An 11,601-nucleotide genomic window follows, 5' to 3' on the forward strand; every position below is an offset into this window, starting at 1 on the left:
AGCAGCATGGTGCGCGCGGAGGGGAAAGAGGACACCGCCTGGAACGGAAAGCCTCGCGACGGCTTCCGGAGCGCCGCGCCCGCCCCCGAGCCCGGCTCGGCCCGCCCCGCGCGGGGCCGAGTCCCGGCTACGCCGGTTCGAGTCCCGTCACCGCCAGTTCGAGTCCCGGCGCTGCCGGTTCGAGCCCCGCGCCCGGACCCAGCTCCCCCGCGGGCCGCCCCGGAGCTGGGTCCGGGCGCGGGACTCGAACCGGCGGCCCAGCGACCCTCGTTGCTGCAGCCCCCACGAGGGCCCCAAACGAGTGGGATTCCCACCTGGCATTCCCATCCTGCACGAGAGCACAGGGTCACTGCTGCCAACTTATCTTTAAACTTATTTTTAACATCTTAAGTGCACGGTGACACTGACCACCCCTGTTGCTTACTGCTAAAAGCACAGGTCCCCCCAACCCTACCCCACAGCCTCCTACCTAACTGTGCCGTGCTCCTTTCTTCCACTCCAGCTTTCCTGCCGCACAAAGCACCACAGAGAAGGTGTTTTAGCCATTGCTCTTTATTATGGGGGAAAATGTACAAATTAGTTACTTCTAAATCAGTTTCCCATCCCCTCCTCCCTTAAACAGGCTGCTCAATTAGACGGCCCAAATAAAATGTGCTTTTACTCCCCTCTCATCGAGGGGACAGAACCGAGGAACAGTAACACACAGTGCTCTAATGATTCCCTGCAGTTTGGGCGAGTTACAGCAATGGAAATAAGAGCATAACCTTGAAACACTAATCCCAAACTACCCAGGTGCAAGAGTGGCAGCTGCTGCCTGTGCTCCCCACACCGGTGCCCCTTTTACCACCAAGGAACAGTGGATCCCTGCAAACATTCGGTGTCACCCTGCAGGAGCAGCCTGAGACGACTCTATTTCCTCTCTTTGGCGACAGCACATTGCTAATCAGCACAAGAAAACTCCACTTTTCTGGAGTTTTCAGTTAAAAAGAAGAAAAAAAAAAGTATTTGCCTCAGTTTTCATAGAGACCAAGGCAAATCAATATTGATTTACCCTAACAGAAGGCATATTACCATATACGTACTGTTATTACTGCTATTACATATATGCATTGTGTAACGTGATGCGTGCAATGAGAAAGGGCATTTTACTGAATGCGAAGTGCGGCTTGATCCTACAGACCACCCGAGCAGAGCTACCAGCTTGTTTACTCCCCGTGCAAATGGGGTGACCAAGGGCTTGCCAATACGACTGCATCCCTGAGCAGTCCCATGGAAATGTCATGAGTTTAAATTGAGGCTGGAAGAATACAATAACAATAGGTTAGCCACAGGCCCGTGTTAGCTATTCTCACTGTGTTATATAATGACATTGCATTTACAGAACCACTTCCTACCCCACCCTTGGTATAACAAATCTGAGTTCTACTCATCCAAAAATCGATATAAATTAATACACTGTGTCAACAGACTCTGCTGAAACTGGAAGCTACCTCTCCCAGAGAGGTTATTTAGAAGTACTTAGGCTACCATTTAAAAACAAGTTAAGATTTTCTTCCACCCAGACACAGTCACAATGGAACAAACCCATTTTCCTTCACACCAAAGAGCAAGAACCACCTTTGGAGTGATTCTAGTTCCTTAATACTAGTATTTAAAAAGAGGATTAAGTTTCTTATTGCTACTTCTCTCCAAAAGGAGGAAAATAAAAAGATACCTGGATGCCAAGGGGCTATGGAAAAATACAAATAAATATTGCTAATGGTGGATCTATGGATCTCGATAAACCCTGCTAAGCTCCAAACTGCTAATGCAGAGCCTAAGTATAATGGGGGGCTGGAATTAGGAGGGAAGTGCCAGTGTCGGGGCAGAAGAAACATTTGAGGATTCCGGTGCTGTTTAAGAAGTCTAGCCTCCAAACCACGTCTTCCAACTTGGTTTGCTGAGTTCACCTCAAAGTAGCCAGAGTAGCTGCTGTGGACGGCGCACCAGCTCCAAGGCCAGGAGGGCCAGACGCAGCGTGGGGAAGGAGCCAGGCGTTAGCTGCTCCAACACCGGATCCTTTCCAGGAGCGAGTCCCTCCTGTGCTCTGCAGGGAGAAAAGCGCCCTGGACAGAGCAGATTTGCCCTGTGGTTGCGAGTGGTAAAATGCAAATATTGAGAATCTATGGCTGCCTCCTCCACACTGACATGGTGAACATGACACGCAGGCAGGAAGATGTTTGCTGAGGTAAAAGACAGTAGCACCTCCCTTCTAGAAACAGTTTAAAAATGCCTCTTTTGTCCTCTGTATATAGAGATGTAAAACTTTTTTCTCCCTTTTTTTTTTCCCCCTCCCCAGTAAAACCTGCTAAGGATACAAGCACAATCATCAAAAAATACCAAGTCTGCTCAGAAGAGCTCTTTGGATTTCATTTCTTCATATATAAAGTAGTTAGATGTCCACAAGTGTTATAAACTAGAATCAGATACCAGCTCCCTTTCCCCCCAGCACAGATTCATCACACACACAGACATACACACGCATGCACAGAGCAGTTGTTATGCTTCCCTTTTAAAGATTAACTGCTATAAAGGATGATTGTTCTAAGCCAAGGAGACTATGAGGTCTGGCTCTCTCGGAGCCACCATTTTCCTCTAATGTCTTTTACCTGATTTACAAGGCTCTTTACTCTGTCATTCCCCTACATTCATTACAAAACAAAACAACAGTCTTATTGAGCGAGCCTAAAAATCCTTGACCTAGGGGTGACCTGCAGGTCAGTTCTTGGCCGTTCGGAGCTTCCTGCGGAAATAGTCGGGGGCTGCGTCGTAGAGCCAGTCGGCATCCACCACGCACAGGTCCCGCATGTAGCACTTGTTGGTGTGGAGCAGCCCGTTGTAAACCACGCAGGCCGGCTTGCCGTGGAAGAGGACGGACGAGGGGTGGATGGCTACCAGCTGGTGGGAGTCCACGGTGCTGTAGGTGCCGTCCGGCTGCAGCTCCGCGGCGTTCATGAAGAGGCTGTGAGCCAGGCAGCGGCGGATGTTTCCCGTGTCCGAGCGGGAAGACTCCAATGGCATCGATAGCTGGTTAGCAGCCAGAGGCACAAGGTGATCTTATCAACATGTACAAATACCCGAGGGGAGAATGGAGGGAGGAAGGGGCCAAACTCTTCTCAGTGGCGGCTAATGACAGGACAAGGGGCAATGGATATGAGTTGAAACATAGAAAGTTCCATTTCCATACAAGGAAGAACTTCTTCCCTGTGAGGGTGACAGAGCCCTGGCACAGGCTGCCCAGGGAGGCTGTGAAGTCTCCAAACCCGCCTGGATGCCACCCTGTGCCACATGCTCTGGGTGTCCCTGCTGGAGCAGGGCGGTTGAACTGGATGATCCCTAGAGCTCCCTTCCAACCTCAACCATCCTGTGATTCTGTAAGAGGCAGTACCCTCAGTGAGAACCTAATTCCCCTAATACCACATCTGAAAAGCTTAAATAAATCTGTCCTCTGCCTGAGAAGCCTTCCCGGGGCTCCATGTCCCTTTTCACACATCTGAACCCCTTACAGCAGTAAGATTTTGGGATGCAATCTTCAATCAAGAATTTTACACAGCTGTTCATTACAAAATGAGAACACAACCAGATTTCTTGCTTCTCGGATTTGGTGCACAGGGCACCAAGGCCACTGAGTGCAAAAAAAAAAAAAAAAAAAAACATGGACAAACCAAAGAAAAACTGTGTGACATGTGACAACACGTTACCTTTAAACAAATGTCCCTGAGCTGAGCTCTGACGTCTGACACAAGCATCATGTTCCTGCTGTTGACAAAGTTCTCTTTGCACCATTCCTGCAGCAGAGGCACAAGAGTTAGAAGGGGTCACCTCTGTGCCCAAAAAGCATGACTCTTCAGATACCATGGAAAAGAGAATCCTCCAAAACACACCATCTCTTAGAATAAAGGCACTATCTCGGTCTCCAGTCAGTTTTCTATCTCTGATTGTGTTCCTGTTTTCTTTTGCTTCCCACAGTGTGAAGGAATTGCAATGTGTTGTTTTCTTCCTGCTCTCACTTGCTCTTGAAGGTCACCAAGTGCTGTGAAACAGCACTCAACATTCCCAGCTGGTTAAAGCAAACTGCACAAGAACAGTGAGGGTGCAAAAGATGCTGCAGAGAGTGGCTGTGCCACTCTACAGACCTACAGTCCTGACTGAGGATAGAAAAAAAATCAAAATCTGTCTACAGAAACTTTCAGTATCTTTGCATCACATCCTGACATAGCACAGAGCACATCCAGGTGTTAATCTGCAAGTCACAACACACTCTCACTCCCTCCTGTTTCCAGCTAGAACCAGGCAAGGGAGGGACCTGGCTCTGTGATTGCAGAACTGGCCTTAGTGACAACCAGGTCTCCTGCAGCCCTCTGGGAAGGGCTACACACTCTGATATCTAACTGCACAGCATAGATAACCCCTCCCTTCTCACAGCTGCTTTGGATGGGTGCATATTATAATCAGCTGTGAAGGCTGTAGATATTACTCTGGTATGTGTAATAAGAACTCCTCACCACCACGTCCCCGGGCAGCCAAGGCATCCCCACAGAATCCTACCTTGTTGCCACTGACATTTTTGAAGGCCCTGTACACGTTGAGCAAGGTAAGATGGTCCCCTTCACTGGAGATGAACTTCTTCCTGATGGATTGCACTTCATCCCGCCGGGCTGGGGGATTGTAGAGGACACTGTCCACAGACAACAGCGAGACGATGGTCAGAATCTCTTCCGTACAGTGGAACTTAGGGGACAGAAGGATGGTCTGCAAATCACAGGATAAACTGACTTTTGGTCGACCAAACCCACGCAAGGTGCACAGGCTGTTTTGCTCACTGACAGTCTAAGAACTTAGCTAAGCATCGTTCAGCTCAGCTCCATAAATACTTTGGCTTAGAAACACCTCTAAATTCCTTTCTGAGGCCACCAACCACCTTTAACGGTGACTACCATGCAATTTCTTGAGATCAGCCAGTCTAGATAAAACATAAACATGGTGACTAAAACCCACGAGAGTATTAGACACGTGGTAAACCTGCCAATAAACAGTGTTGCCAGGGAACTCAGAAAATGCAATGGAACTAGACTAGCTTCTGCTTCAGAGGGGCTAGTCAAAACAAATCATCTTTAAATATCTCCCTTAAATGAACAGAAAATGACAGATAAATCAGCACAGTTGCTATAGAGTTAAGCTTCATTCATACACCACAAATACACTAGAGCTGTAGCCACTCAAGATTCCAGATCTTGCTTAAGGTGTTTAAAACAGAAAATGCATGGAAGATAAAAATAAGCTAATTGTTCTGTAGTTTTTACTTTAGAAAACTTGGGTTCCAGTGGAAACATTGCCATCTTCTTTCCCAGGGGAGTTAGGACAAGCTGGTCTTCTTTTCGTTCCACAGCCCCCAGCAGGTCCAGCTGCTCAATGGCTGCTTGAATTGCATCTGTCAAAACAAAAACCCTGAGGCAGGGAGGCCTCCTGGTTGGCACTGGCAGGGCTGCCACGGATCTGCCAACATCCTCACTGCCACTTCTCTCCTGACGGACACAGACAAGTATTTTCTGTTTAGTAAGTTAGAGAAAGGGACGCCCCAAACTGTAAAGAAACCTCCTCCAGTAAGCCAATCACAATTTCCAACTGGAGTAGCAAAGACAGAGGTAAAGCTGAAGGTGCCATCTCTAGTTCGGAGCCAAGGCCATGTGAGATTCTCTACAGCTTTCCTGGGTGAGTCTCCTCTTTGCTGCGTTTGGAAGTTACACTCATCTGCTCTCTGCCATAACCATATGTGTTCTGATGACGCAGAACACAACTGAACAGATCTGCAACTTCATTTACCACCAGAAGAAGCTGTGGTTTTAGAGCCCCAAGCTTTCCACATTCCCTCTTTCATGCTGCCCTGAAGACTATTTTTAAGCCTTGGTGACTCATTTGACCATGCCATTTCTCCCAAGGCTTTGTAACTACTTACCAGGAGACGGTTTGGACATGAAATCAAAGGTGAGTACGTTGGGAATTCTCAAGGCCAGGAGCTGCAGCATCACACTGGCCAGGTTACATCTGCACAAGCAGAAAAACAACTGAGATGTTTTACCTTTTTTTTTTTTTTTTTTTTTTTTCCCTCCTAAATCAGTCTATAAACTGAGAGACTTTGGAACCTTAATCCTATAGCTCAAAAGCAAATAGCCTAAAGCTGGCTGGTGAAGTTCGACTTTGTCAGACTTTGTTAGACTTGAAGTCTAACCAGGATAGTTAAGCTGCAGTCCATCTGCTCAACGTAAACAAGTTCTTTCTCCATTTAGACTATACAGTTCATCTTTCTTTAAGTCAGCCGGTCAAATTCTAACTCCATTTGTGCTGTTCAGTTCTTTACAGCTCTCCAGATAACGGGGCATAAAAAGTAAAAAGGTGCAGTGAGCAGCATGACAGTTTAAGGGAAAACAGTTCTTTCCTCACCTCTGTATCTCAGGTACTGTCATTTTGTCAAACTTCTCAAACTCCTCCTCTGTGTAGAGGCGGTAACAGATCCCACTGTCCTCTCGTCCTGCTCTCCCTGTCCGCTGCCAAGCCTGGGCCTTTGACACACGCTGGACTGCCAACACTTCCAGACCAACTTCTGAAAACAGAAAAGCATCACTTCCAGTGTTTGGAAAACATAAGCTTGTTGAACAACGTTGAAAAAACACCCACCAGCCTCCCATCCAAATCCTGCTCAGATTCTGCTTGATTCAGTAGTCGTATCCTGAACCAAAATACATTACTGTGCACAAGGAGAGACTTTTACCACCAAATAACAGGTACTTAGTCCAGGATGAGGTGAGCATAGGAGATAAGGAATATACACAACCAAAACCTGTAACATCAATTTAGACAGTGCAAAGGGTTATTTTAAATCAGCTGCTAGTGGGGCTAATTGCCTCAGACAGCTTTCACAAATCTGAAAACTATCTCTGCATCGTTCCCTAAAGAAGCACTCACCAGGGTTGTACTTCTTTGCTTTGACCATGCCCGTGTCCACAACATATTTTATCCCTGCAATAGTGATGGAGGTTTCGGCAATGTTTGTGGAGAGGATCACTTTGCGATGACCCTAGAAGGAAGAGCAAACTAAAGTCAGCCAAACACCATCTCAGATTAGCTGCAGTGGTGGAGCTGCTGCTATTTTCGGCCTGCACAGGCAAGGCCTCCATCGCATTATGGCTTGCTATGACCAAGGACCAGGTTTGCTACACCAGCTCTTGTAAATTAAGATAATCTGTACTCTTAATTAATTTCTAAAGCGCACCCACTTCTTGCATACAAAATACACCATCAGGAGAGCTGTGATCACCATGTCTTTAAAGCATTTTGGTCTCATTCCTGGCACAAGTACAGAATTCCTGAAAGACTGGAATTCCTATTTATCTGTTGACAAGGTGCAAATGCCCAAGGCAGCAAAATTCCCTCCTCTTACAGCCCTGCCCAATACACCTCGGTACTCAGCTCTGTCAGAATTTGGCTGGCCCATTAACTGCAGAGCATTTTTTGCAATGCAGACATGAAATCCACATAAAATGGTGCAAATTTCAATTCCTCAGCTCTTTCCACTCTCCTTAATCCTACCTTCTATTCATGATCCCAGGCAATTTATTTTATTTATTTGTTAGTACCATCACAGCTGCATCATCTTAGGTCACACTAAAAGCACCAAAATCATTAGGCAGTGAAGAATAATTATTACTTTTTTTTTAATCAATATAGCCTATTTTGTTCCATGTGTTTTTTTTTCCCAAACATCTCTACAAACAGAATGACATTTCATTCCATTCACCATCCCATTGCCTCACCTTGGGGGCAGCTTGAAAGACTCGGAGCTGCTGAGAATAGGGCAGAGAAGCATAAAGAGGCATCACGACCATCTGAGGGCAGCCATCAGGGAGATGCTTGGCAATGTCTCGACAGGTTTTAGTCATTGCTTCAATCTCTTCCTGACCGGTCAGAAACACCAGGATGTCGTGAGAAAAAGGTGCTTCCTGGAGCCAGGGGGAAAAAAATAAGGAGTTCAGATGAAGTTGATATGGAGAGAGAATAGAGACTGTAATGACAGCAAATCTTCTGAGATGCTGGCCTGACAGCAAGAGTGAAGCAGTTAAGGAAGAAAGAAAAGACACGTGTTCCATGCCTGAAAAAAAAAGCCTGAAAATCCCACAGGATTCACCAGAAGGAAAGGTTAAACAGCACTTTGCAAGACTGAGTCCAAAAGGATGGAGGAATCACTTAAATTCAAACACATGTTTTGTTAAATAATCATCCAGGCAGCAAGTATCCAGGTACAAGCCAGTAATCACAGAAAAAGAAAAAATAAAATGACAAGAACATTTAAGTATTAAGTACGAGCTGACACCCAGAGAGCTTTGCTTAGCAGCCTCCTTTCAACTCCAGCCTCAGTGTGCAAATCCCACAACCCTAGCAACAAGAAGCACCTTCAAAGCTTTCGATGAGAGGTTTAATTAAATGATTTTACTATCTGGCAGTTTCACATTCAAACATTCACTGCCAGTCAAAAAAAAAATGCTTATGAACATTTTTAATAGTTTTTTATTTGATAAAGTCACTATACCTGGTGCACCTGGAAGACCGATACCAGCGCTGCTTGTAGGTAATCACTCTGAGGCTGCTTGGTATAAAAGATCTGAATGGGATGTTGCCTGCCTTCTAAATAGAGAACAGGAGCTCCATTGAAGTACTGGGAGAACTGATCCACGTCCATCGTGGCTGACATGACGAGCACCTTCGAAACAAGCATAACACAGGGGTTTGTCCTGCAATTCACCAGAACACTTGTCCGTCAGGACTAGACAAAAGCTTCAAAGACGCTGAGAAACCCCAGCAGTGACTCCCAGTGCTCGGAGTCCTTGCCCCATCCCTGCCCTTCTCTGCCACCCCAGCTCCACGTACCTTTAGTGGCAGTTTGCCCAGTTCCTTCCGCTTCTTCTGTGCTGCTTTCACCACCCCGAAGAGCACATCGGTGTGAATGGTCCTCTCGTGGGCTTCATCCAGGATGACAACGCTGTACTTGCGCAGCATGGGGTCCCCAATAGCTTCACGGAGGAGCATCCCGTCTGTCAGAAACTTGATCCTAGTTTCATCAGATGTGAGATCTTCGAAGCGCACAGTGTAGCCGACCTGAGAAAGCCCAGGCTCAAAGTCATTCACACTCCCCATTGACACGGTGGCAGTAAAGGACCTCAAAGCGCTCTGGCCATCACATCAGCCAGGGACAAACAGGGCTGTGGGGAGCGCTCTGTGAAGCATCCTGTGTTTCTGCAGTCTGCACATTGCTAGCCTTGGGAATCATTCCAGTCCAAAGAAAGCTCCCCACAATGTGATATAATCAGCCTTTTCCCAAACTGGAAGCTTATCATAGATGCTCCTGCCTCTCCTTGCAATGAACTCAGACTTTTAGATATCAGCAGCACTAGAAGAGAAGGCCTAGGAAGAGAGAACAATCCTTTTCCTTTTATTCATTAACTATTTTTTTTCTTCAAATAGAGGATTACTCATGATAATCAAGGGGTAAAATGCCACAGAAAGAGTCAAAGTTGCTTCACTCTGAGCTGCGGAAGCAAAGAAGCTTCTTCCCCATCTAAGCATATTATTAAACAAATATTACCCTTATCTGTGGTCACAACTTCCTTTTTCTTATCCATTCAAGCCACAATACAGCCCAGTTAGCACTGCAGCCTAAATCAAACCTATAAGGACTTCGTAAAGCAACTTACCAGTTTTCCCAGCTCTGTCTTCTTCTCATCTGAGACTCTGGTGGCTAAAGATATCGCTGCTACTCTGCGAGGCTGGGTCACTGCAATGATGCCCTGGCGGCCGATTCCCGCTTCGTAGAGATACTGAGGGATCTGAGTGGTCTTCCCTGAGCCCGTTTCTCCTGAGGAACACAAGCAAACAGTCTTTAGCATCTCCAAATGATACTCTACGTTTCAAAGTAAAGTTATAAGCAAATTAAAGCAGAGTTTTTGTTACAACAGCATTGGCAAGCTGAGATGTGAGGCTTAGAGGCACACTTAGAGGTAAAACAAGGCTTCCTCGTTGCCATCCTGAAAAGGCTGCTCCTTCAAGCTCAGGTCATCTGAGCTTGTCTTCTCTGCTCCTACAGCACTAGGGCTCAGTGTAACGAGCACTACCCCCTTTTCCCCATGGGTACTTCCAGTACAAGTTATGCACATGACTGCAGGCAGCAGTGGTGCAAGAAGCACAGGGCCATGTGGCACTGTAGCGCTCCGAGCACTGCACAGACAAACAAAAGAGTATCTCACAGGGCACAGAAAAAGCACGAATCCAAGTGCTTCAAGCACTGTCTGAAATTGCAACACACATAGAGCAACAGAGAGTTTTCAACATAATCTTGGTCTCCCTGTCTATTTTATTAGAGCCTAAAACTCCCCTTAAGAGCACCACTATCTCCAACAAGCACGAGCTCCAGCAGCCTGAGGTCTCTACTCTCCATGCTGGCAGGACAGCCCCAGCACAGCACACACGGCAGCAACGAGGTGAGGACTCCAAGAAAAGGAGGAAGGAGAAGAGAAGGAAGAGAAACAAAGAGAAAGGCAAAAGGATAAGCGGCAAGCAGAGGAGAAGGGGAAAGCTGAGTGCAGGCGCTGGGGCCGCAGGCTGGAAAAAGCAAGAACAGCTTTTTAGCTGCCTCCTCAGCAGCACAATTTGAAGTGACACCTTGCAGTGTGTATTTAGCAAGCAGCAATCTTAGGATTACACAGAGGGAAGGAGATAAGCACAGCCTAAAAAAATCACCATTGATTTTTCTGAAGCGCTCACTTGCTGCAGAGCCAAAACAAAAAGTGTTTGGTGATTAATCCTAGTAAGTGCCAATAGCTGCTAAGTGTGGATTTCCAGATGTAATTGCAATAATTTTTAGCTGCTGGATGTCACACACAAACCATACAAGCTTGGACTCAAAAAATATGCATATAATAAAGTAACATATTATAAAAATAATGTTTAAAATATTATAGCGTAAATAGTAATACACTATAAATAATTAAAATTAGGAAAAAATAAAATTAGGAAGCCTCCCTGCAAACGCGGGTGAGCACTCAGAGACTTGCTCGTTCAGCCGTAAGCCGGCCGTTCTGTGGTGACAAGGAAAGGTGAATATGGAACAAACCACTAATCAGAGAATCCTTAAGGTTGGAAGGGACCTTTAGGGATCACCCAGTCCAACCCCGCTGCTCACGCAGGGTCCCCCAGAGCACAGGGCTGCGTCCAGGCGGCTTGGGAAGGTCTCCACAGAAGGAGACTCCACAGCCTCTCCGCGCAGCCTGTGCCAGGGCTCTGTCACCCTCTCTGTCAAAATTTTTTCCTGAAGTTCCTGCGGAACTTTTGGTGCTTCAGTTTGCGGCCGTTTCCTCTAGTTCTGTCGGAGGCCACCACAAAAACGAGGCCGCCCCCAGCTCCTCGCTGCCCCCCTTGAGGTATTAACAACCGGGGCGGGCGCCGCCGTGCCCGAGGTCACCCCGGGGCGCCTCGGCCCCGCACTCACCGATGAGCACGGCGCAGGGCAGGCCG

At 46.9% G+C, this 11,601-nt stretch overlaps 2 protein-coding genes across 2 annotated transcripts in view; both read right to left on the bottom strand.

Moving 5' to 3' along the window:
• The window catches only part of C1QBP (complement C1q binding protein), a 4,316-nt gene extending 3,989 nt beyond the window's left edge, over nt 1-327 (bottom strand). Inside the window, exon 1 of the mRNA XM_026050146.1 lies at nt 315-327. Coding sequence (XP_025905931.1) covers nt 315-327 — 13 coding nt within the window. The remainder of the gene's footprint in view (nt 1-314) is intronic.
• A 530-nt stretch (nt 328-857) lies between these two features.
• Nucleotides 858-9,946, bottom strand: DHX33 (DEAH-box helicase 33). The gene is made up of 11 exons (XM_026050132.1): nt 9,786-9,946; nt 8,962-9,189; nt 8,624-8,794; nt 7,851-8,036; nt 7,003-7,114; nt 6,481-6,640; nt 5,996-6,084; nt 5,343-5,470; nt 4,588-4,791; nt 3,741-3,827; nt 858-3,066 (listed from the first exon to the last, which is right to left on the bottom strand). The coding sequence occupies exons 2-11, from the start codon at nt 9,118-9,120 to the stop codon at nt 2,758-2,760; spliced, it is 1,605 nt and encodes a 534-aa protein (XP_025905917.1). The 5' UTR covers nt 9,121-9,189; nt 9,786-9,946; the 3' UTR covers nt 858-2,757.
• Between the last annotated feature and the right edge of the window lie 1,655 nt (nt 9,947-11,601).

The sequence above is a fragment of the Nothoprocta perdicaria genome, unplaced genomic scaffold (genome assembly GCF_003342845.1).
Source record: "Nothoprocta perdicaria isolate Ctin4 unplaced genomic scaffold, notPer1 scaffold_66, whole genome shotgun sequence".
NCBI classification, from domain to species: Eukaryota; Metazoa; Chordata; class Aves; order Tinamiformes; family Tinamidae; genus Nothoprocta; species Nothoprocta perdicaria.

Excerpts from the sequence above, each read along its gene's own strand:
- DHX33 (XM_026050132.1), bottom strand. The coding sequence starts at position 9,120 with ATGCTCCTCCGTGAAGCTATTGGGGACCCCATGCTGCGCAAGTACAGC. Across the intron at positions 8,795-8,961 it reads TGGGCAAACTGCCACTAAAG|GTGCTCGTCATGTCAGCCAC; the intron begins GTACGTGGAGCT and ends CTTGTTTCGAAG. Across the intron at positions 5,471-5,995 it reads CATGTCCAAACCGTCTCCTG|ATGCAATTCAAGCAGCCATT; the intron begins GTAAGTAGTTAC and ends TTGTTTTGACAG.